We start from the raw sequence: 26116 nt of genomic DNA on the forward strand, positions 1-26116 counted from the left end.
CCCTCAGGACTGCTGTTGGTGGAGGGACATGGGGTCTGCTGGAGCCTGACCCCATCTGGGCCGACCCGCCTCTGCCTGTCTGAGCACAGGGCTGGCAGTCACCTGCACTGTAGGCCTCCACCATGAACATCCCGTGCTCCTGTGGCATCAGTGCGGCCTGGTTGCTCTGCGACTTGTGAAGCAGGATGGTGCTGGGGTGTGACCATCTGTCCCTGCAGGCAGAGTCCTGGGGTGCCTTCATGCAAGATGAGTCCTTCGTGGATGTGGAGACAGGGAGGGAGATTCTGAAATGGAGGAGGGACCCTGGGTGTCAGCGTCTGAATGTGTGTGTATTTCTGCGTTAGTACAGGGGGTGCTGAGCGCAGCATTGGCTTCCATGGGGCTCAGCTACATCTTTCCATGTGTTTGTCCTTCCATTCAATGGACTGGCTGGGCCCTTGGAGGAGGGCAGGAGTCTCGAGGCCTCAGGGACACTGTTGAGTAGGCAGCATCACCTGTAGGCCTGGTGGGGCCTGACCTCCCAGCAAGTGTCAGGCTCTGAGGTTGGGTTCGAGACAGACATGGCTGGTGGGACGTTGCAGGGTTCAGGGTATGGCATCCCTAGCTCAGGCTCTTGACTCGAGAGAGCCAATCTCATTCTGACCACATGTGAGACTGCTCCGGTCACCCAGACATCACTGGGGAAGTCCCTGAGGGGAGCAGGGGAGCTGCAGGAGCAGTGAGAACAGAGCAAGGGAGGATGCAGGGGCCTCCAAGGAAGGCCTCCTCTCCTTCCTCTAAGCTGGCCTCTGCCTTCTCCTCCCCTTCCTCTAAGCTGGCCTCTGCCTTCTCCTCCCCTTCCTCTAAGCTGGCCTCTGCCTTCTCCTCTCCTTCCTCTTCTCTTGCAAATGTGGGGAAAGCACTATCTCAGGCTGTGTTAGTGGCTGTAAGGGGCCAAAAGAGACCATGTCCTTCCATTCAGGGATGTGGCCCAAACCTGGTCGCCCATCACAACTCCTGCCCGTGGGCTCCTGGGGCAGGAACAGGCTCCTGCTCCACCCACTTCCTGACCTTATTCATTTGTTCACTCTCAGTACCCACTTCCCAGGTGCCTACCATGGGTGGGACATGTTCTAGGCTCCTGAGATGCATCAGTGAATGAGGTAAAGTCAGCAAATCAAATCAGTAAATTCTGTGGTATATCAGAAGACAGTTCGTCTCTCAATATTTTACCCATTCATTTGTCCTACCATGGGAGGGATGCATGTCAGATCATGCCACTCAAAATCCACCCATATGCCTCCCATTTCACTCAGAGTAAAACCCAAAGTCCTGAAAATGACATATAAGACACTGATGCTTCCATCCATGAGGGTATAACAAGGACCAGCTTCACCCTCCTGTCTTAAACAACTCAAAAATTGGAAAAATATACAAAACCATGATTATCAGACATCAGACAACAGCAGCACAGGACGAAGATCCCTGAAAATGGAAAATCAGCAAGGTGAGCCCAGCATGGCCACAGCCAGCTGCCTGGGAAGTTTCCAGTTTGCAGTGCGGGGAGGGGGAGCCCAATAAAACCCAGTACTCTCTCTGAGTTGAGGAAGTGGACGTGAAAGTCTGGGGGAGCCAAAGAGGCTGGAGTTTGCTGGGAAGAGTCACAGGAGAGAGCTGCACAAGGAGGAGAGAGAGTTCTGGGGCTTTGCAGGGGATCCCCTGCATTCCCTGTCTTCATCTGAGCTCAGTACATTTGGGAAAAAAACCACAAAGCTCCAAAAGGAGTAGAGGGAACAATCTTTGGAACTCACACAGGGCTAAGAAGAGTTCCTTTTCTCATCAGCAAGAGTGGAAAACCTGGTAATTCACAGGGCATCAGGTAGAGTGTTAATGGTATGACCTCAGTAATGGGGGAAAAAAGTCTGCCCTAAACAACAATGCTTTGGCTCTTCCTACTAAAGCTTTAAAATCAAAGCCTCAAAGGAACCAAACTTTTCAAGTAATTAAATTGTGTTAAAGAACAAACCTGAAGAATATTTAAAAAGTACAGGAATATCCAGTACCCAACAAGGCAAAATTCACAATGTCTAGCATCTGAAAAAAAATTTGCTAGGCATGGAAAGAAACAACAACAAAACAAAACAAAACAAAACAAAACAAAAATCCCTAATGAGGAGAAAAATCAATTAATTTAAACAAACACAGAAATGATATAATTAGTAGACAAGGACATTAAAACAGTTATAAGGTTGGTGCAAAAGTAATTGCGATTTTTGCCATTACTGTTAGTAATATATTTCTCTGTTCAGCATGGTAGAGCAAAACATGAGCATGGTAAGGAGAGACATGGGAAATATAAAACAATGAAGATACATTTCGCATTATGAATACACTAGGTTAGCAGGAGATTAGACAATGTAGAAGCAAAGATGAGTGAACCTGGAGACACAGCAATAGAAACTACCCAAAAATGAAACATATAGAGAAAAAAGACTGGAAAAAATAAAACAGAGCGTTAGTGAGATGTGGGACAACATCACATGGCATTTTGTATGTGCAATTTGCATCCCCACAGGAAAAGGAAAGGGAAAGAAAACATATTTGAGGAAATAATACCTGAACATTTTACAAATTTGATGAAAAATATAAATCCACAAATTTGATGAAAATTATAAATCCAGGAAATTCAATGAATTCCAAGCAAAAGAAATACAAAGAAAACTACATGAAGACACATTGAAATAATATTGCCCAAAACCAATTATAAGAGCAAATCTTAAAAACAGCCATAGAAAAAAGACACATGAAAGGAATGAAAAATGAGAGCACAGTTCTTGTTGAAATCAGTGCAAGCCAAGAGATAGTAGCGCAACAATTTAAAGCCCTGAAAGAAAAAACAAAACGAAACAACAACCTGCCAAGCTGGAATTTCATACCTAGAGAAAATATCTTTAGAAACGGAAGGTGATATAAAAACACTTTTCATGTACACAAAAACCAGAAGAAGTTATCATCAGGAGTCCTGCACTACAAAAAAATGTTTGAGAAAGTCTTCCAGACAGAAGGAAAATGGCAACAGTTGGAAATAGAAAACTACACAAAAGAATAATGAGCACTGGAAATGGGAAAAATGTAGGTAAATAGAATTTATTTATTTATTTTATTTTATTTAATTAATTTATTTATTTTTTGAGACGGAGTCTCGCTCTGTCACCCAGGCTGGAGTGCAGTGGCGCGATCTCGGCTCACTGCAAGCTCCATCTCCCGGGTTCACGCTATTCTCCTGCCTCAGCCTCCCGAGTAGCTAGGACTACAGGCGCCCGCCGCTGCGCCCGGCGAGTTTTTTTTTGTATTTTTAGTAGAGACGGGGTTTCATGTGATCTCGATCTCCTGACCTTGTGATCCACCCGCCTCGGCCTCCCAAAGTGCTGGGATTACAGGCATGAGCCACCGCGCCCGGCCAATTGTTTTATTTTTAAAATTTAAAGTAAAAATAATAATGCATTGTGGGTTTATAACAAATATAGAAGTAAAATATATAACAATAATAGCACAAAAGCCAGGAGGGGGAAATGAAAACAAAATGTTGGAAGATGCTTATATTTTAATTTTACTTGAAGATATAATTTCACTTGAAGGTAGACCGAGATAAGTTGACATGTATACTAGAAACCCAAAAGCAATGACTAAATAATAAAACGACACAAAACAAAATATGTGTGGCTAGCAAGTCCACAAAGGAGAGAAAGTGGAGTCATAAAAAATACCCAATGCAAATAAAGGCAGAAGAAGAGAAAAAAATTGCACAAAAAGAGATGAGGCAAAGAGAAAACAAATTGCAAGATGGTAGACTAAAACCAAATCATATCAATAGTCGTATTAAATATAAATGATTAAAGCACCACAATCAAATAGCAGAGATTGTCAAATTGAATAAAAAAGCAAGAGCCAAGTGTATATTGCCTATACAAAATCCACTTGAAATATAGTAGAAACCAATCAATCAAAAGTAAAAGGATGGAAAACGATATATCATGCTAACACAAATATAAAAAACTGTGTGGTTATATTAATATCAGGCAAAGTATATTTTAGAGTAAATAACAGGGATAAAGATAATCAGTTCACTAATCAAGGAGATATAAAAATCTTAAATGTTCATGCATCTAGTCACAGAACTTCAAAACACATAAAGCAAAGAAGTTAGAGCTAGAAGGAAAAACAGACAAGTCAACAATCTTAGTTGAAAATTTCAATACCCATCGATAGATAACTGATAAAATAAGTCGACAGATAACCAGTAAGAATATAAAAGGCTCAAACAATTATTAACCAATATAACTGAATTGACATTTATAGAACTCTAACCACAAAAGAATAAACTTTATTTTCAAATACACATGGTACATTTACCGACGCAGACTATATTCTGTGCCATAAAAAGTCTTAGCAAGTTGGAAAAGATTCAGATCCAACAAAACATGATATCTGACCACATGAAATTAAATTGGAAATCAATAACAAAAGATAGGTGGAAAATACCTAAGTATTGGGAAACTAAACAACATACTTTTAAATAATCCATAGGTAAAGAAGAAATAAACGGTAATGAAAGTAAAAGGTATCTTGAACAAAACAGAAGTGAAAACACAGCATATCAAAATACCTGGGGTGCAGCAAATTAAAACACTTGTATTAGAAAAGAATGAAGGTCTGAAATCAGCTTGTAACTGAATAAATTAGGAAAAAACCCAGCATATTAAACTCAAGAAAAAAAGTAGAGCAAAAATTAATGAAATAGAAAATAACAAAAAATAGAGAAAAATCAATGAAACCAGTAGGTGATTTTTTTGAAAAGATGAAAACATTGATAAACCACTAGCAGGATTTATTAGGGCAAAAAAGTGAAAACACAGATTATTAACATCAATAAGAGTGGGTACATCATTACAGGTTCTACAGACATTAAAAGAATAATGAAGGGATATTCTGAATAACTTTGTGCCAATAAACTTGGTGACATAGATGAAATGGACGCATTTCTTAAAGTCATAAAATACCAATGCTTACTCAAGAATTAAATAACAAGAATAACCCTATATTATGAAAATTGAATATGTAGTTGAAAACTTTCCCACAAAGAAAATTTTAGGCTGTGTTGGCTTCACTCTTGAATTCTATCAAGTGTTTCAGGAAGAAATAATACAAATACTACAAACTCTTCCACAAAATTGAAGAGGAAGGAACACTTCCAACCATTCCATGAGGCAAAACCTGACACTAAAACTAGGAAATAAAGAAAACTACAGCCTAATACCTTCCATGAACAGACACAAACTTTCTTAACAAAACAATTCAAAGTATACAGAAAAGCTTATCCATCATCTCCTAGCGGGGCTTATCCTGGGAATACAAGGCTAGCTGAATATTTTGAAAATCAGTCAATGTAATTCACTATGACTGACTGAGGAAAGAAAATATAACGATCTCGATAGATGCAGAGGAACATTTGGTGAAACTAAACATCTATTCAAAAATAAACATAGGAACTAAGAAAACTTCCTCAAGCTGATAAAGAGTATCTATAATATCATACTTTATGGTGAAAGGCTGAATATTTTTCCACATGACTGGGAATAAGGCAAAAAATATTCTACGAATATTTTTATTCGTAGAAGGCATTATTATACAAGTGGAAAATTCCAAATCTACAGAAAAGCCTACTAGAACTAAAAAATAAGTTCAGCAAATTTACAAATTGTAAGGTCAATAAAAAGTATTCATATTTATGCATACTGGCAATGAACAATTGGGAACTGAAATAAAAAAGGTACCATGTACACTAGCACCAAAAATCATGAGTTATTTAGGCATAAATCTAACAACAATTGCAAGGTCTATATACTGTAAACTACAAAATATTGATGAAATAAATCAAGAAGATAAATAGATATACCATGTTCATGGATTGGAAGACTCAATATTGTTGAGATGTTAATTTTTTCTAACTTTATCTAAATATTCAATGCAATTTCAATAAAAACCCCAGCAGGAATTTTTTTTTGGTAGTTACCAACAAGCTGTTTCTAAAATTCATATGGGAAGGTAAAGAAACTAGGAGAGTCAAAATGATTTTGAAGGAGAACCAAATTGGAGGACCATTACCAATGTCAAAACTTATTGTAAAGCTATAGTAATCAAGGCAATGTAATATTGATAGAAGCACATAAATATAAATATGTGTAACAGAACATGGATTCCAGAAAAAGGCCCACACATATAAGGTCAATTGATTCTTTTTGTTTTGTTTTGTTTAGAGATAGGGTCTCACTCTGTTGCTCAGGCTGGAGTATAGTGGTGTGGTCATAGCTCACTGCAGTCTTGAACTCCTGGGCTCAAGCAATTCTCCTGCCTCAGCCTCCTGAGTAGTTGGGGCTATAGATGCATACCACTGTGCCTGGCTTCAGCTGATTTTTGATAAGGGTGCAAGAGCAACTCTATTAAAAAAGCATTCAACAGATGGTGCTGAAATAATTGGGTAGACACATGCAAAAAATAACCCCTAATCCATTCCTCAAATCATATGTAAAAATTTACTCAAAAAGATCAAAAAGACCCAAAAGTAAGACCTAAACTTCTAAAACTTTCAGAAGAAAATATAGGAGGAAATCTTTATGATCTTGGGTTAGACAAAGATTTCTTAGATGTGACACCAAAAGCACTATATAAAAGAAGAAATGATAAATTTGATTTCATAAAAATTTAAAACTTCTGCTTTTTGAAAGATATGTGAAACTTGTTGGAATCAAAATGGAGTCACTGTGTTAAAACTCTGATAAATGGGGCTGGAGGAAACCATAAAGGAATGGTTCTCATGCACAAATGCCTGACAGCAAGAACTATCACAAAAGACTCTGCAAAACCCACAACCTTGCACAAAGGCCAATTGCAACCTTACACACACACACACAAATACTTCTGAGAGGTTGTCTACCCAGAAAACTGTCTTTCCAACCTAGGACTCACCCCACCCTTGTTATTGACCCTTGTAGCCAAGAATTATTATTTCAGAGCAACTTATGTAATCAATCATTTTAATTTTGCCTTTAAAAACTTACCCTTGCCCCAGCCTTGAATAGGCATGTGGTTTACTATGGCACACGTATTACTATTGCAATGCCTATTCTTGAATAAATATCATTTTCTTTTAGAGATCCCCTCTGTCTTTATTTTATTTTTGTTTTCTAGAGAGAAAGCTGCCTAGGCTAGAGTGCAGTGGCACAATCATAGCTCGTTCATTGTAGCCTCGAACTCCGAGGCTCAAGAGATGATGCTGCCTCAGCCTCCCAAGTAGCTAGGATTACAGTTGCAAGCCACCTTGTCTGCCTATTTTATTTTTATTTTTTTACTGTAGAGGCAGGGTCTCTGTATATTGCTCAGGCTGGTCTTGAACTCCTGGGCTGAAATGATCCTCCTGCTTCCGCCTGCCAAAGTGATGAGATTATAGGCATGAGCCACTGCACCTGGTCCCCCTCTCTTTTATTTAGATTAAGGGATATGCATTAAGAAATGAGCAGCTGTAGACTTGGAGGCAGTATTTGCAAATCACATATCTGATAAGGGACTATCTCCAGAATATGGAAATAACTCTCAAAACAAAACAAAGCAAAGCAGCCTAAGAAAACACAGGCAGGAGACTGGGACAAGGCTTCAGAGGAGGCAGACGGATGGCAAAGAAGCACCTGAAAAGCACTCATTCCTCACGAGGGAAACCAACTAACACCACAGTGAACTATCACCACACATCTACTAAAACGGCTAAAATCAGAGACACTGGAAATACCAAGTGCTGGTGAGGTTGCAGAATAGCTCTGGGCTTCCATGCATTGCTAGTGGGAATGCACAGTGCCATAGCCCTCTTGGAAGGTAGCCTGGTATTTGCTAATAAAGTCAATGTACACTTACCAAACAGCTCAGCTACCCACTCCTAGGCATTCACTCAAGTGAAATGACTACTGACTAAAATATATACACAAACATTTATACTGGCTTTATTTATGATATGTCCACATGGAAATAATCCAAATGTCCTTCACCCTGGGAATGCATAAACAAACCATGTCACATTCACAGTAAAGTTACTCAGCAACAAGAGAGGTGAATCACTGATGAACACGAAAACATGGATGCTCCAGGAGGGAAACCAGACTCCACAAGCTACATGTGGTGTCATTTCACTTTTATGACATTCTGAAAAAGGTGAAACTACAGACAGAGAGCAGGTCAGTGGTTCCCAGGGGCTGGGAGTTGGAGAGAGTTCACCTCCGAGGGACAAGAGGGAGTGTCTGGGAGGCGGAGCTGTCGGGGAGTCATGCACCCACTGCCATATTTTGTTTGTGATGGTGGGTCCATGACTATATATATTTATCAAAATTTGAGAGCTATAAGCTAAAAATAGTGAATTTTATCATCTGTAAACATACTGTAATTGAAAAGAAAAAAGACACAGAAGAACAAAAGTGGTCTCTCTGCCCTTATTTCCTTCTGCTCTCGCTTGCTGATTCCACCGCGGCGGTGGGGCGCTCCCACCACCGGGTGCACGTTTACCTCTGGACCTTTGCGTGGCCACTCCTTCCGTCTGGGGAACACCCTTCCTCCAGATGGCTGCCTGGCTCAGTCCCTCACCTGATTTTAGTCTTTGCTCAATTGTCACCTTCTTGAAGAACTGATTTAAAATCCTAACCCCACACTTCCTCCTCCCCATCCTCTCTTTTTTCAATGTCACTTTTCGCCCTGTAACATCATATCGTTTACTTTCCTGCTTCTGGTCTCACTGGCAGTCTCCCTACCTGGAAGGTAAGGCATGAGGACAGGGTCTTTATCTCTTTTGTTCACAGCAGTATCCCTGACACCTAGAACACCTGGTCCACACAGCAGGTGCCTAGCACATACTGGTGGAATGAATGGAGTGCTTCATAGCAGGGGATGTATCCAGAGCCACCACCGGCCCAGTCCTGACCTTGGACATGGCACTGTGACAGCCCTCCCACCTCTCCAGGATCCAGTCTGTCAATCATCACACCAGATCCAGCTTCCCAAATGCCTTCTGGTGGACCCTGTGAGGCTCTGCTTCCCTGGCCCCTCTGCCCAGAGCATGTCTCCTTCTCCTCCTTTCTTTCTGTCCCCTTGCCAGGGGTGTAGGAAGATACCCACCAGTCTTCTCCATCCCATAACTGCATCATAAGGTTGGGGTTGCCTGAGAAGCTGCATTTCTGCACATCTGAGCTTTGCAGTAGGAAGAGCTCCAGAGCCTGCGTCCTGGAGATCACATGTTCTGACATCTCTTGGCATCTCAGGGCCAGGGCAGCTCTGGGGAGGCCCTCAAACCCTGCCGTCTTGACCTTGAGAGGTCAACACACAGTTTACTCCTTCTAGAACCCACTTCCTTCCTGTGGCCTCTCCAAAAACTAGCCAGTTCCCTCATCCTGGAAAGGGTGACTTTCCAGACAAACCTGGCTGGGGCCGACTCTGGGAGTGGGAGTGAGGATCCTGTTGGAGCTAGAGCCCGGCTTCCCCCAGGCATAGCAGCAGTCACAGCATGGGCCGCAGGCACCAGCGAGGCCCGTACCTTGCCCCTCCAAACCCACATCACAGCCCCTGTGGCTTCCAGAGTTAAATGTATTTTTAAAGATAGAAAAACGATGTGAACACACTATTAGCAAACATCTGCAGAGGAGCACTCTCGGCTTAGCAACAGAAGCTATGGCAGAGAAGGGAGGCCTGACAACATTCAAACCGGGACTGCGAGGGCTGGAAATGCCTGAGTTCACAGGCAGGTACCGAGACACTCCCAGAATATTCACCAGCGTGGATTGCAACTGGGAAGCCTACTCTGACCCCATGGCTTGGCTGTGGGCCCCAGCCCGGGTGGATGAGTGTCTGCGCAGCAGAACCTGCTTTGGGTCCCCATAGAGGGGGCAGGTGGGGCTCTGGGCTGGGGGCCAGACAGCTCTGACTTGCCTGTCAGACACAGGAAGGTAGAGATGCCCTTTGTGTCTGTCCAGGTCCCTGGGACACTGGGGCGCCCTGGGGACCCTGGAAGGCTGTGGAGGAACCTTCCTTTATTCATGTCCCTTAAATCTCTGCAGAAACACTGGCTGTGGTATCATCTCCACTGTGCTGAATAGAAGCCGAGGCTCAGAGAAACAGGTGGACTGTCTGTCCATCCAGTCACTGACCCGTTCACAGAGCCTGCAGGCACTGCTGGCGACACAGGCCACGGTCCCTCTGGCCCTCACAAGTGCAGGCTATGTGGGCAAGGCCCTCGCTCCAGTTTAAGCTTCCGCTCTCCTGGCCTCCTCTCCTCCAACCTGATCCCCACTCCAACCCTGGCAGGCTGCTTCTGGGGGCAGGACCCTCCTTCCTCAGCACAGGGGCCCCTGGATGGCCTACAGGGAGGCTCCCCTGACAGATAAGGCTGAGTACTGGTGAGGGGTCAGAGGGTCCCTGCTAGTGCTGAGCTGACCTGGAGTTTTGGGACACGGCTGACGACATTCTACCCGTCGGGGTGTGGCTATGTGGCCTTTCAGAACACTGCCCGTCCATTGTTCTGGTTGGGGTGCAGTGCAGACCCACAGGAACCCACCACTAGCTCTGGCCTCACGCCTGTGGGCTGGCCCTGTCTCTGGCACTGACCCTCCCCCGCCCTGGCAGGCCTGACCTCACCCCTGAGGTCACAATGGTTCCAGTGTCCACAGCATCCTTTCTAGGGTCTGTGTTGTGGGGACAGCAGGCGTGCGTGTGTGCCTGTGTTTGTGTGTGCGTGCTCAGACGTGTGTCCTCAAGGGGTCCCGGCCCTTCCCCTTCCTTCTCTGGGCCTCAGTTGTCTCCTGGGAGACCCATGGATGCTCTGGCCTGGGCTATTTGTTTGCTAAGTCCAGGTCCCTGTGCAGGTGACAGGTCCCGGGGCTGGAGCTGTGACTTCCCCTCTGGGCCTGAGTCTGAACACCTGCGATGTGCTGGGCTCCCCTCTGGGTGCTGATGCTTGACTCCTCTGGGATCCTCTCCAGTGGAAGGAACCAGGAGCGGGGACAGCCTGGGAGCTCAGCCTGTGGGGCTGGGCAGGCTGTCCTGAATCAAATCCAGCCCCCTCTCTGCTGACCGCGTGCCCGGGAACCTCGCCGTACCTCACGGTGCACTCCTCTCCATCTGCAATACCGGAGCAGGACCGAGGGTCAGCGTGGCCGCTTTCTCCTCTCCCGGCCTGGGCCTCTCCCTGCTCACTACCCCGGGATTGGGGCGGAGCTCAGAGAGGGCCAGGAGCCAGTGACTGGTCGCACAGCAATCAGTGGTGGAAATGAGTATCAAACTCAGGTGTCTAGATTCAAGTCTAGCGTGAGGACGAGTCCCCTGGACCAGTGGCACCCGCCGCCTCCCCGCCGCCGGCTCCGCGACCCGGCCTCCCGTGCGGCCGGCAGATGGCGCTGCGGGCCCAGGCAGGACTCGCGCGGCGGGAGGGCACGGCCTGGACCGGGGGCCTGTGAGAGGCACACGTGCCACCCAGCCCACGCGCCCTCCCCGCTGCGCCCTCCCTCCAGCCAGAGACCCGCAGAAAGGGATGCCTGGCATCCCACCGTCTTAGACCTGGGGCTGCAGGCACTACCCCTGGGAGGAGTGACTGCCTGAGGGCGCCACGTGGCTCCCACCACCAAGCCTTTGCACAGGGCGTTCCCCCTCCTGCTATTCGCCTGCAATGAGGAAGGGCCGGACTCAATGAGGAAGGGGCAGCTCCCTGGCCTCTCAGGCTCCTTCTCTCTGTCCCTGCCCAACTCCCTGGGGTTCCTAGGCTGCAGCCAGGTTTGAGGCTTTGTGCAGTGCTTTCCTCCTGGAATGTGCCCTACCCCACACTTTCCTAAAGAAAGAGCGTTTTTGCCCTTTCGTATCTGTCCTTGGAGACTCCCACCCAGGTCACCTCCTTGGGGAAGCCATCCCTGATTTCTTTGGGCTCCCATAGCATTTATTCTCGATATGGTTTGTTCAATCATGCTGGGCCTGACTGGGTGGTGGGACGGTGGGGGCTGTGCTGTGACTGGAGGTGACAGGAGGGGCCAGGTGGACACCCATGCCCCTCGTTCAGCTGGGTCCCACTACCAGTTCCCCTGGCTGCTGCCTCAAGGCCTGACTCCCTGAAGTTCCCTTCCCAGGAGACAGTGGCCCTGTTTGACCAGTGGACACCCCCACAGAAGACGTAAACGTAAGGCCTGAAGCTGTAAAACTCCTAGAGGAAAACAGGGGAAATGCTGTTTGACATGGGTCTTGGCAATGATTTTTTGGATATGAAGCCAAAGCACAGGCGAAAAAGCAAAAATAGACAAGTGGGACGACACCAAACTCAAAAGCTTCTGCACAGCGAAGGAAACAACAAAATGAAAAGGCAGCCTGTGGAATGGGAGGAAATATTTGCAAACCCTCTCTCTGATAAGGGGTTAACATCCAAGATCTATAAGGAACTGCTGTCACTCAAGAGCAGAAAACCCAATCAGCCAATGAAAAAGTGGGTAATAAGTTGACATTTATCCAAAGACGACAAATAATCAACTGGTATATAAAAAGGTGCCCATCACTAATCACCAGGACATGCAAATCAAAGCCACAGTGAGATCGCCTTGCACCTGTTAGCATGGCTGGCATCAAAAAGACAAGATGGCAAGGGTTGGCCGGGGTGTGGAGAAAGGGAAGCCTTGTACCCTGTTGGTGGGAATGTAAAATGGTGCAACCAATATAGGAAACAGCACGGAGGTTCCTCGGAAAACTAAAGATAGACCTGCCATCTGATCCAGCAATCCCTCTACTGGGTTACAGCCAAAGGAAATGGAACCAGGATCTTGAAGATATAGCTGCACTCCCATGATGGCTGCGGCTTTGTTGCAAGATAGCCAAGATATGGAAACCCTGCAGCGTCTCTGGTCAGATGAATGAAGAAAGAAAATGTGGTATATACACACAATGGAATATTAGCCTTTAAAAAGAAGGAAACCTGCCATATGAGACAACGTGAATAAACCTGGAGGATTTCATTCAATAAAGCCAGACCCAGAAAGGCCAATTCTGCTTGATTCTGCTTCTACATGGAATCTAAGAGTCAAAGTCAGAAGCAGAGAGTAAAATGGTGGTTCCCAGGGCAGGGGGTAGGGGGGAAGGGGAAAGGAGGCATTGCTGCTGAATGGGGATAAGTCTCAGTGAAGATACGTTGCAGAAGTCTGCTGTGCCACGTTGCACCTATAGTTAACGAAGCTGCACTGCACACTTAAATGTTTGTTAAGTGCATAGATCTCATGTTAAGTGTTCTTACCACAGAAAAACAAAAACAGCCACCACTGAGCACTCCCCACTCAGCCTCTAGCAGTAGCGCTGGGATCCCCAAGTGGGGCTGCAGGGCCTCAAGGTTGGCCCTTCCCTAGCAGCTGTGGCCTGGCGGGGCTCCGGGCTCTTGCCAGGGCTCTGCGCTCCCGCCTGAGGGAGTGTCTGTCCTCTCTGAGCCTTGCTGCTCTCAGGAGCACAGCAGGGATGGACTGAGGCCCCCCTTGGGGGGCAGAGACAGTGCTCACCTCCCAGCCCTGGGCGGGTCCCCGTCCTGCAGATGGGTGATTCCCTATGCCAAGATTGCCCAAGGAGGGTCCCACTGGCAGGGTGGGGCAGCCCCGGTCAGCAGCAGGCCCGGGTCCACAAGCTGGGACACTGCCCAGGGGCTCCTCCTCGCCTTCCAGGGCTCCCCTCCTCCTCCACACCCGCTCCTACACTTTCACAGAAAAAAGAGTAGAGAAAAGGCAAAAGAAAGAGGTTTTCTCCTCCGCTTTCTGAAAATGAGATTTTAAAAATAACTCCTGGCGGGGGGAGCGCTGGGAGGGGCCTTTCTGGGGAGGCCAGCCAAGCCTGCTCTCCCTTCTCCGTAGGCAGCCACCACCTGGGGCCTGGGGCCTGGGGCCTGCATGCCTCCACCAATAGGCTTCCTCTGCCGGACACCCTTCTCTGTCCCTCAGGAAGGCGGGGCCTTCCTGATCTGCTGGAGGAGAAAGCAAAGGCCAGTGTGTAGTGGGGAAGCTGCTGGGGGCAGGGGGTAATGCTGATGGCAGAGGAAGGAATGTCGGGCCATGGCCCCAGGCAGGAGAAAGGGGCTGGCTCCTACACGTCCCCCACATTTCCCCTGTCTCGCCAGTGCCCTCGGCCTCCTCTCGGCTCACTGCTCACCAGCCACAGGCCTCCTGGGCTGATGTTTCATGGTCCTTAGGGGCTGGGGCTTTTCCTGCCACAGGACCTTTGCACACACTGCTCCTAAGGCCCACCTAGCCCCTGCTTCAGCGTCATTCCCTGAGAGGCCATCTCAGATCACAGAATGGACACAGAGTGTCCCCCGCCCACCTTGATACTGTCAGAGCTCCCTGCAAATTTCCCTTTCCTAACGGCATTTCCGTCTGGGTTTCTCTCTGTTGCCCTCCCAGTTTACAGTCAACAGGCTCCAGAGGGTGGGCTGAGCGCAGATACTCTTGCCCCCTCACCCCGCACTTGGGCTCTCGTCATTCCTATTCTTCACCTGCCATCACCTGTGTTTCTCTCTCTGGGGGGATCTCTGGCCACTGCTGAAGCTACCAGGGAATCCAGCTTTCCTGGGAGCAGCCTTGACCTGTGATTTGGGGGCAGGGACAGACAGCTCAGCCCTACCCCTCTGATGGGGTGACCCAGTGAGATCACGCCCCGGTGGCTTCCAGGATGCTGGGTGCTTGACAACGCCATTCCGGCTTCCCACCTTCTGAGTCTCTCTTCCTCCCCCATCCCACGGTGTTTCCTGGGATCACGTCCCAAGAACACGCCTGCCCTGAGTTACTGCCTTGGGATCTGCCTGGTAGGCAGAAGAAATGCCCCCAAAGTATCAATGTTCTCATGCCCGGAACCTGTACTTGTTACTTTTTATGGGAAAAAAGGACATTGTAGCTGTGATGAAATTAAGAATCTTTAGGGACATTATTATCCAGGTGGTCCCCCAATGCAATCATGTGTGGCCTTACAAGAGGGAGGCAGAGGCAGGTTTGACTACAGACAGAAAGGAGGCTGTGAGGCCCCGGAGGCAGAGGTTGGAGGGAGGCAGCCACCAGCTTCCGGCGGAGGTGAGGAAGGCTCCACCATAGCCTCTGGGGCAAGCGTGGCCCTGCTGGCTCCTTGGTTTTGGCCCAGGGATGTGACTTTAACCCAGGCTGGTGGTAATTAGTTACAGCAGCTCCAGGAAGTGCACACTCTCGGCTGCAGGGGAGCCCACACTGAGATGCGTTGGGTCGGTTTCATTCTTGCCGCCAAAGGAAGGTTGTCCCTCCAGATGCTGGGCACATGGCCAGCCAGGAGTGGATGGCACGTCCCAGCCTCTCTTGCAGCCAAGGGGGACCACAAGACAAAATCCTCAGCCCTGGAATTTGAGAAGTGGTGTGGGCAGTGTCTCCTTGTGTTCTCCATAGGAAGCTGTCAGCCCATGACTGCCTTTGCCCCTCCTGGGCTGGGATGCAGTACGTGCCACTGCACCTCAGTCTTGCAGATGAGGACACCCACCCCTGGGTGAGGGCAGAGCTGCAGGCCAAAGAGCCTGGGCCCCTGAGTGTCCCCAAGGAGCAGAGCTGCCCTCGAGGCCAGCACTGGCTGGACTGTTGCAGGAGGGAGACAAACGTTCTGTCTTGTTTTAGCCACTGTATTTGGGGGTGCTTTGTTACAATAGCTTAGATGTCTCCCTGACTGACACAGCTTGGTTTAGAGGCCACTAGCCAGCTAGGGCGAGGTCCCCAGGAGGTGCTCGGTGGCGGTCGGCAGAATGAGCATGTCAGGATGAACTGTTTCTTCCTCTCGCAGTCACACAATGATATTGATAGCCGAGCCGTCATTCAGGACCATCGCTCAGCCGCAGCCCACCAGGCTGAGCTGAAGTTGACTTGCGCCTGCCTTGAGAATTGGTGTCAGGGGGCATCTGGCTGGAGCACAGGAAGGTGGAAAACACATGTGGGTCATGTGAATACAGGACTACACTCACCATGGCTGACTCTGAGGTCTGAGAGCTGGGTACACTCCTGCCTACAAGTGCCGGGAGGGCTGGGCTTCAGCCTTCCCGTCCTTCTCCACGCCCAGCTCAGAGCCTGGCCCAGCAGGGGCTCAGGAAAGGCTTGGGGGTGGAAGCTGGATAGGGCACTGGGACGCTGCTTCTTGGGACCACAGATGGCGTTCAGGGCCTGGATGGAAGAAGCAGAGGGCGTAGACCTCATGGCTGGAGGGCAGATCCCAGGCACACTCCACATTCCTGAGCACTGTGCCTGTGGGGGCGATCCCAGCACTGTGACCTCACTGGGGGGCTGTCACACAGGACAATAACGGGAAGGAACTGTGCAGGTGCCATGCATGCCGGAATGCAGGGAGCTCGATTTCCTGTTCCACGTCTGTCATTTTATACCAGTGAATGTGAGACACATGTGTGCCTTTCAGAGCAGCACTGTGGCAGGTTCCAGGCCCAGCCCCACCCCGCATAAGATAGGAGGGTCTTCAACTACAAAGGTCCCCTCATGAGGTGGCCATGAAGTCAGGCCTCCAGGGTGAGGGGATGTTCCAAGGGCAGGTTGAATTCCAGCTTTGTTATACTGTATTTTCCCTTCTCAAAGGCCCATTTATTTCTCTGTTCACCTCAGGTCTTCAGCCCCATTTCACAGACGGGCCAGCGAGGCTCAGGGAAGGGAGGAGGTTGCATAGCCCACAGGTTTCGAGCATCCCACTCAGAGCCTCGGCCTCTGCTGGATCTGCTTGGCTGCACCCCAGCCTTGCTGGAGGTGGGGGAGAGCATGGGGCGTGGCTTATCTGGGGAGAAGGGTTCCAGCTCACCTGCTGGGGCTGGGCAGGCCTTTCTTTAAGTCTGGCTCAGAGGAGGTGGCCCAGGGCTGTTCTGAGGGGTTCTCAGGGGGGTGGGAAGACAGAGTGGGTACAGGGTTTTGCCATGACAACCCTGGCCTTCCCTACCTCCCACATGCCCGCCTTCCTAAGTCTGAGGCTGGCACTGACCTAGGAATCTCAGCGGAGGGTGCTGGAGCCCAAGCTGCTCAGAGGGTGTGGTCTCGAATGGCAGGGCCCTGGACATGAGACCGTGTGCAGCCTGAGGTCATCACCAGGACACATGGGAGCCCACAGAAGGCAATGGAGGGACCACATCCAAACAGGTGACTTCTGATGGGGGTGCCAGCCAGGCCTGGGAGGCTCCAAGGTACAGAGCAGGCCAAGTGGGCTTCCTGGAGGAGGTAGTATGAGCCAGAACCTGAAAGGGTTGCACTGCAGAGGAGAGTGGGAAGGGCACCCTCTTAAGTCAACTGCACAGAGAGGTGGAGGCGCAGAAATACAGAGACCAGGAGAGGGAAGGAGGCCCCTGTTCCCTGGTCAAGCCCTGTCCTGCTCTGTGTTGCAGCCCTGCTGTACGAGAGGCTATGGTAACAGAGAGCCTGGTATGAGTGACACTCAAACACCAGGGGCGTTGACTGCTCGATCATATCCCAGTCTGTGGCTGGGGTTCTCCTTGTGAGGAGCCAGGCCCCAGCTCAGGCCCCTGGGAGCACTTACCTTTCTTTCCCTGAGGCCATCTCTGGCTGCCAAGCTGCTCGCAGGCCACACCTGCTGGGGACACAGCAGCCCACCGCCGTTCGTAGGCAGGCGAAGTAGCTCTGAAGCCATCCCTGGTAAAACTGTGCCAGGATGCGTCTTCCCAGGCTTCATTCCCTTCTCTGTCTCGTGTCCCCACCAACGCTTGATCCCACTTTGAGGGAACCGAAATCCTCATGAGCTCTTTGTGGCTGGGGCGAGGTCTGACCCACTTCACAGGGACTACTGGAGTTGCTGAAGATGGGGACTGCTGACTGGGCTCTGAGGACTTTGGGAATGCCTGTGGGAGCCCCGTGGTCTGGAGGGATAGGCCAGCTGAGGCTGGATCAAGGCCTCAGCTGCCCTGAAAGCACTCACAGGCTGCAGCTGTGGACACCAGGCTGACCCGAGGCGAGTCAGGAGGAAGAGTGCTGGTGGGACAGGCTGGTGGTCTCTGGGTGCCAGGTTGTCATGGCCCCTGAGCAGGGCAGGTGAGCAGATGTGACTGGGGATTGATCTCAGAGGGTTGCTGGGTGCAATGGGAAGGGTTAAGGATGGGAGGCTGGCCCAGAGGGTGGCCCTGCAGGGTCCAGGTGAGGGTCAAGGTGCTGGGTGAGGGGCTGCAGTGATGTCCACAGAGAGGTTAGTGCACAAGAGGCCACCGAGCCCACAGGTCCCCACTCAGCCTCTCCCACAGCCCCAGCCCACTCCTGAGTGGAGGCCCTTTAAATGCAAGGTTCTGTCCTCCCCTGGGAGGCCCCGCCCATTTCCTGGGCAGCCAAGTAAACAGAAGTCTGCCCTCTGGGCTGCTGGCATGGCTTCCCCCTGTCCTGGGACCCCCAGCCCGGCAGGTCTGCCCCCTCCTGTAGCCACTCCAGGTGAGACACTTGGTGAGGGAGGGGAATGGAGGGGAAGGGGGACAGGGCACCTGGGGATCTGAGAATGTGGGAGCAGGAAGCGGCCCTCTCACCATCTTCCAGAAGAAGATGCTCTGCCAAGGTCATGAAGGAGAGTGGCAGTGGGGCTGGGCCAGGGTGGGGGCATCAAAACTTCCCCATAAAGTTCCTTCTCCTCCCTACCCTCCCCAATGCTCTGATGCTCTGGAGTCCTCAGGGAAGGGGCTGGCTCTCTTCCTGAAGCCTTTGGACCTATGGACCTGGAGGCATGCAGGGTCCTTCTCACTCTTTAGGGCCCCTTCCCGATCATTCTCCTGCCCTTGCCTCTTCTAAAACCCAGCTCTGGATCTCAGAGGCAGTGGGAGGGACAGTCAGCCATCCATTCACTCACCCATCCATCCACCCATCCACCCACCTATCCATCCATCTACCCAACCACCCACCCATCCATCCATCCATCCATCCATCCATCCATCCATCCATCCATCCTTCCACCCAACCACCCACCCATTCACCCACCCACCCATCCATCCACCCACCCACACATTCATCCATACATACATCCATCCACCCACCCATCTACCCACCCTTCCATTCACCCATCTACCCACCCATTCACCCACCCACCCATCCACCCACCCACCCACACATTCATCCATACATACATCCACCCACCCACCCATCTACCCACCCTTCCATTCACCCATCTACCCACTCATTCACCCACCCACCCATCCATGCATCCACCCAGCCACCCACTTATCCACCCACCCACCCACCCATTCACCCATCCACCCATCCTGCACTTGGCCAGGCCTACAGCAGCAAGGAGGCTGGCTCTGCTGCCCTCCCTGGTCTGCCCAGCCTCTCCTCACCTAGCAACTGCCTTGCACCTTCTCTCCCTCTGAGCTGCCATCCTCTCTCTCCTCACACTGTGCTGCTGGCCTTGTGCCCTCCTTCCCTGAGAAGCTGAAGCCATTGGAAGAGGACTTTGTAGGTGCCCACCCACTGTACTTGTGGCACTGGGCACTGTCCATCCTGGCCTGCTCCCATGAATGCCCGTCCCTCCTCCCAGCCAAAGGCAGCATTCAGCATCTCCCATTCCATCCCCCACCTCACGCTGTCACTCCAGCAACTCTTCACCCTCTCTCTCCTGCATCATGACACCACTCTTTCCCAGGTCATTCCCACTGGCATGAAAGCATGCTGCAATTTATCCTGTCTCTTGACCCCACTTCCCTTCCAGCTCCCGCCCTACTTCTCTGCTCCTCATTCAGAGCCAAACCTTAGGAAGGTCATTTGTCCTGGCTGCCTCCATGTTCTCCTCTCTCATTTGCTCTTGAACCCACTCTCATGGGGTTTTAATTTCCAGTGCTTCACTAAAGCAGCTCTGGCAAGGGTCACCAATGACCTCTGCGCTGGTGAGTCCGAGGTCACTTGTGGGGCCTCATTTGATGTGATGCACTGGCAGCACATGGCTCAGGTCCCTTCTCCCACACTTGGCTTCCAGAGCCCCTACGCTCCCATCACTGCCCGCTCCCTCTTGGTGCCCTCACTGGCTGCTCCTCATCTCCTTGACCTGGTGGTCAGGAGGGAGGACTCTAGGCTCTGTGCTTGGGCTTCTGCTCTTTCTAACCCACTCAGTGATTCATCTAGTTTTGTGGCTTTAAACATCACCCCCACAGTGTCCATCTCCAGCCTCAACCCCTCTACAAGCAGAGCAGTCCAGGCTCCGTGTGAGCAGGATGCCTCAGGGCTCCACTGTCACCACCAGTGTAGCGCTGTCCACGGTGCTGATTTAGGAAAGTACTTCCCATTGATCAAACAGGCTGGTCAATGTCATCTCATCTGCAAGGGCAGCAGAACAGGGTTGGTTGGTTCCATTTTCAGAGGCTCATGGAAGGTGAAAGATTAGCCCAGGCCCTGACAGGTGGAAGGACCCCCACATCTGTGCTGCTCATGGCTGTAGCTGATGGTTCGAACAGAGCCTGCCTGGCACACAGTAGGTGCTCAGTGAATATTTGTGCAGAGGGAAGAGACTCTTAATCAAAAGGCCCTTGAACCAGGGGCATGGCATAGTGGAAAGTGATTGCCTAGCCCAGGACTTCAGTTCGGCATCTGCGTATGACTTCTCTGGGTCTGTATACCCACCAGTAAAACAGACTGAATATTGTTACCCCTCCCAAGGGTGTTGGGAGAAGGATCTGACAATTCATGGTCATATTCATCCATTCCCACCTCCTGGCCTCCCGGTGTGGCCATCCCCAGGGAGCTGCCTGGTCTCACTCCTGCATCCACCTGGGGCCTGACAACATTCCTCCCTGGACTGTGTGCCCAAGTGAGGTCCCATGGCTGCTTTGCTCACTTCAGTATCCCCACAGCTAAGCACATTTGCTGAATGAAAGAAAGAAAGAAGGAATGTAGGGGTCTCTCCTGAATGGAGGGCCTAGACTTGGGCAGGGTGTGGACCATGGGCCAGCAACCTGGGTGCCTTCTGGGGACCACGGATAGGCTGAAGGGTGGCATGACTGAGCCAAAACCAAACTCCCCTTCCACCTCCTGTCCCTCCTGGGGTCGCACCTCCCTCTGGATCCCAGGGTCAGCTGTGTCCAGGCAGGGAGCCAGGCTGTCCCCGCAGGCTCCTCCCCATCTTGGTCTACAAGGCCTGGTGATTTGGCCCTGCAGCCTCTCCCAGGTGGTGTTTTCCCATCCTCATGTTCATCTTGTCCTCCCCTGGCTCTGACCAGACCTTGAAGCTGGGCCCCCAAAGTCCATTCTCTGCACAGCGGCTGGATCAACTTTCAACTGAGAGTCACCGCTTCACCTTCTGCCCCAAGCTGGCCACTGCCTTCAGGGAGAACCTCAACATCCCAAGCTCACTCAGTCTCCACACGGTCACGCTGGCCAAACTCTGCATTGGGAACGCTCCCCATTGGGAACGCTCTTCCCAAATAGCACTTAGTGAGCGTCCCCTTCCGTACACCCAGGACCTCCCCCTCTTCATGGTTTGCTGATGCTGTTCCTCAGAAATGCAGGGCCCGGCCTCGCCTCATCACCAGGTGGCCCTGGCTGTCACCAGCTCTGCCTTTCGAGCTCATTTGGCGGCTCCTTCCAGACTGGCCACCTCTCTTCGCGCCCGGCCTCCTCGCCTCTCGCCTGTGCGGGCCGCTCCCGGCCCTGCCGGACGTTCACTGTCCCCTCTGCCCGCAGGTCCCGCGGCGCCCCCGGAGCCCGCCTTCCCGGACATCTACGGCGGGGACGCGCAGCTCTGGGAGGCGCATTTCCGCGGCATCGGGCGCGCCTACCGCGCGCTGGGCAAGCAGGACGACTTCGCCATCCGCGTGCTCACCGAGGACTTCACGCTGCCCTTCCCGTTCGCCTGGCCGCCCGGGCCCGACCCCGCCTGCGGGCCGCTCTTCTACGACCCCCGCGACCGCGCAGACTTCGACTTCCTGCTGCGCGGCCCGGGCGCTTCGCCCCCAGTGCTGCTGCGGCCCCTGCACGCCACCGCCCAGGCAGCGATGCGCAAGCGGCGCCTGGAGCGGCTGGCCCTGAGCTACGCCCGCGCGCGGGGTCCGGGCCCGGCCTCGTCCTGCTGCTGCCCGGCCCCGCCGCCGCCTTCCCGGAGCCCGAGGCCAGCGCTTCCGGCGACCGCACCCCCAGGCTGGCCCAGGCCCCGCCGCTGCCCTGAGAACGAACAGAATAAATAAATAGTTTCCCCAGCTCTCCCGCGCCCGGCGCTTTTCTGCACACACTCCGACAGGCCTGGGCGGCTGGGCCCTGTGGGGAGGTGGGGCGGTGGGGCGGTGGACCAGGAGCCCAACTGGGACACCGGGCCAGGCCGGGCAGCAGCGGTACTGGGAAGCCGCATGGCTCCGAAGGTACAGCGAACACATTCGCAATGGAAACGGTGAGGCAGGCAGGCCTTCTTCAGAGGGAGGAGGACCTGGGTACGCTGGGTGAGGGACCGGGCCTCCACCCTCCGTACCCACGCCCTGGGACCCTCCCCACAGCTCTACGGTGGGGACTAGCGTCCCCATTCCACAGACCAGCATACCAAGGCCCCATGCCTCCAGGAAACAGCTAGGATTTAGTTCCCCATGTGCAGACACCAAGTCTGGCAGCTTTCCCGTTTCCCATGATAGAGGGCAGCAGGCTGGGGGTGGGGGGTGGGAGAAGGGCGACGCAGCAGAGCAGAGGAAGAGGAAAGAAAGGAGTGGAGAGCATGCGTGGGGCAGAGGGACGCAAAGGAGGGGGCACCACGAGGCACCTGCTCCTCACTTGCTGCCTCCCCGTTCCTGGTCCCTGGGGAGGGGCTGCCTCCTGCTTCCCCCGTGCGGGGCTGAGAGAGTTTGCTGAGCCCAGCGTGGCCAGCAATGACCTGGCCTCTGCCCTGGGCCACCTTCCTCTGCAGGTGACAAACCCCTGCCAGAGGCCTGGCTCTGCTGTGGCTGGCTGGTGGCAGAGCGGAAAAACTGCATGAGCCCGGTGGCCTCCTCCTCCCCCTCCCCACAGAACACCAAGCAGGGAGGCCCAGTGGTCTTTTGGAGAGCTGCCCTAGTCTCGTGCTGGGGAGCTTGGAACCCAGGCGTGCAGGGGAGACCACACCAAGTGCAGGTGGAATCCAGGTTTGTTTGTTTGTTTTCTTTTTTTCCCGAACCCAGGAGTTATTTATCACATCCCAGTTATGGGGAGAAAAGGTTTTTCCAAGCCCTGGTTTTGCTGAAGGAGCAGTTGTGGATGGGAACACTCATCTTTGGAGAAGGAGGAAGCCCTGGGCTGGGAAAAGGCGTCCCCAGCCTCCCGCTCCTCTGCTGCCACTGGCCCCAGCTGAGATGCCAGCCCCTGCTTCAGGCTTCTCCCCGCCGGGGCCTTGTTTCTTCAATTTTACAGATGCACAGTTACATTGCAACAATAACCATGCATTTTGAATTCTGACAGGGCAACAGCAGCAATGACATTATGTACTATATATCCTATATTATATATGAATTGGGGTCCCCAGGAACAGTCCTGGAACGTGGATTTTGGTGCAAGTGGTTTGTTGGAGATGTGGTCCTTGCAAACACAGGTACAGAGTGAAGACACACGACAGGCAGGGAAGGAAGCCAGGAAATGTGCAATGGGAGCAAGTTACCTCTGTGGACACTGTAGGTCAGTCCTATGGGGGACCCCTGGGAGACAGCGTGGCGCGTGGCCCAGAGCCGTCCCACCCAGGGAGAGTGGCGCCAAGCACTAACACTTCCTCGTCATCACTGGCAGTTTGGCTCGCCTGTGGGGTATGCATCCACCTCTCCTGAAAACAGCAACTCACAGTGACCACTGAGAAATGTTTATAACAATTTGATAGAATAATTTTATGACTGGAGAGTGTAACAAGATAAATGTGGGGTTTATACATTGTGCTTTTTTAAACCACATTTTTCTAGAAATTTATTTTTAAAGTAGTTTGCAGCAGTGTGGCGCTGTGACAGATTGGAAACAAAAACCTTGATCCTTCACCACCGCTAGCGTGAGAGACTTGGTCTAGGGGACCCAGACCCAAGGCAAGCAATCAGACAGGAAACAAACACGGTGAAGAAATGCAGAGTGCTGTGAAGGACACGAAGAGATTGACTGTACTTCAAATAGGGTGGTCAGAGAGGTGAGTCACCCTGGAGAAGGCAGCGTTGAAGCTGAGGATGGAAGGATGAGGAGCAGCCAGTTATATGGATATTGCGGAGGACATTCCAGGCCAAGGGGGCCATGTGGGCAAAGGCTGGGGAATGAAACAGAGCTTCAAGGGTCAAAGAACGGGAACCAGGGCTCTTTGAGGCTGGAGCAGATGGGGCAGTATGTTATTTGAAGCTCTGACTGGCTTAAACCACAAAAGGGACTAAGTGGTTCATGTAATTGGAACATTCAGAAATAAGATGAGCTTCAGGGAAGGTTTGATCCAGGGGCTCAATGTTGTTATGGAGGCCTAATCTTCTGTGATGCCACTTCTACCCTCAGACTGGCTTCCCCAGTAGCGGCAACATGGTAGCTACAACTCCTGACTACACAGTCTGCCTGGTCACTGAGAAGGCCAGAGGCCACTGTCTTCCATGAGCTGTCTCATGAGCAGCTGTATGTTCTGCAAAGCCCTGGGAGCCTCCTCACATGACCAGTGGGTCCAGTTGGGTCATATGCCTAATCCTGCACCGTCCCTGCAGCCCAGGGAGTACCATGCATTGATTGGCTTAGGCTTGTGTTGCCTGAATCTGTGGCAAGGAGGTAGGGTGATGTTGCCTGAATCTGTGGCAAGGAGGTAGGGTAATAAGGTCCAGAACACTGTGTGGCCCACAGTGGGGGAGCTGACCACCATGTCCAGCACCACCAAGTGGTATGAACCCTGGGATTTGCTCCAGGGATGACTTCTGCTAAATCTCATGCCTTCCCTCCAGTCAGACCTGCTGCTCCCACAGAAAAGCATGGTCAGAAACGACCCCAGGCTGAAGTCTCTGTCTTGTGTAAAGCAGAGTCGACAATCTGTTTTCTCAGCATCTGTTCTGTGTCTGATGCTGAGGCTGGGCATTCATGGAGGGAAGCTGCTTCCTGCCACTAGGAGCTGGCAGACGGAGGGCTGGGAGGGTATCAAGACAATAGGCTGCCCGCATTGCCCCCTGGACGACTGCCTGGGCAATGTCTCCTGGGACTCAGCTTCCTTGCTCCCCTCCATCACATAGAGAGAGCCAGGTAGCCCTCATATTGCCCTTTTTGCTATGGCTGCTGGGATGCTCAAAGCACATTTGTGCTCCATTGTTCTGACTTTGCCAGGCTTGCCATTTTGGGGCAGCTTGCCCCTCCTCTCCAGCTGCCTGGATTTCCAGTCTTACAATGCCTGGATTATAATTGTAAGAATGATGTTTCAATTATTTTTGGAAATTAGAGGGAAATACCTTTTTTGTAAAGTCACGGATTCCAGTTCTGGTTAGCAGCACTTCACCCCTGAGCTTCCTCCCACTGACCTGCCAGGAGACTCTGCCATCTTTTCTAAACAAAGCCCGGTGGCCTATGTGGAAATACCGTGGCTGTTTCCTCAGGAGCCAGCCACAGTGTCGTTGGGCCCTGGTGCCACTGGGGTGGGCAGGGGCTACAGCACAGGCTTTGGGAGATGACAGAACTTGGCTTGCGTGCTGGGTCCTCCAACCACTGACTGGGCGCCCTCAGCTGCTGCTGCTGATTTTCGTGCCTTAGTCCTCGGCTGTGAGGGGGAACACAGCAACAGGACCTCCTGGGGAGCTGCTGGGGGGATCATGAGAGAGACTGTTGGTCACGCCCCCGGTTTCAGCCTGGCAGTGAGAGCCCAACAGAGAGAGGGCATCTGTTTCCCCATGATGGGCCACACTCCCTGCCCATATGCAGGCTGGCACAGACACCTTCCCCAGGGCTAAGGGGGGCCATCGGCTTTTCCCCAGCACCAGCTAGGGAAAAGAGGGTTCTGGAATCAGAAGCACACATGTTCCCCCATTTTGCAGCTATGTGGCCTTGGACAAGCCTCTTGACCTCTCTGAGGTACCATGTCCTCACCTGTAAAACGGGAAGCAGAAGCATGTCTGGTGTACGGCCTCGAT

General features: G+C 51.6%; 2 protein-coding genes across 2 annotated transcripts in view; one reads left to right on the forward strand and one right to left on the reverse strand.

Moving 5' to 3' along the window:
• LOC103237517 (maestro heat-like repeat family member 5) overlaps positions 1-13063 on the reverse strand; it is a 77067-nt gene extending 64004 nt beyond the window's left edge. The window contains exons 1-2 of the mRNA XM_008001659.3: positions 10505-13063; positions 103-284 (exon numbers count right to left, since the gene is read on the reverse strand). Coding sequence (XP_007999850.3) covers positions 103-284; positions 10505-10584 — 262 coding nt within the window. The 5' untranslated portion in view covers positions 10585-13063. The remainder of the gene's footprint in view (positions 1-102; positions 285-10504) is intronic.
• Positions 13064-13160: 97 nt separating this feature from the next.
• C8H8orf90 (chromosome 8 C8orf90 homolog) lies at positions 13161-22245 on the forward strand. Its single transcript, XM_073018421.1, has 2 exons — positions 13161-18515; positions 21732-22245. Exons 1-2 carry the CDS (start codon positions 18254-18256, stop codon positions 22229-22231), a joined length of 762 nt encoding a protein of 253 aa, XP_072874522.1. The 5' UTR covers positions 13161-18253; the 3' UTR covers positions 22232-22245.
• The last annotated feature ends 3871 nt before the right edge of the window (positions 22246-26116 follow it).

This window comes from Chlorocebus sabaeus, chromosome 8 (assembly GCF_047675955.1).
Source record: "Chlorocebus sabaeus isolate Y175 chromosome 8, mChlSab1.0.hap1, whole genome shotgun sequence".
NCBI lineage: Eukaryota > Metazoa > Chordata > Mammalia > Primates > Cercopithecidae > Chlorocebus > Chlorocebus sabaeus.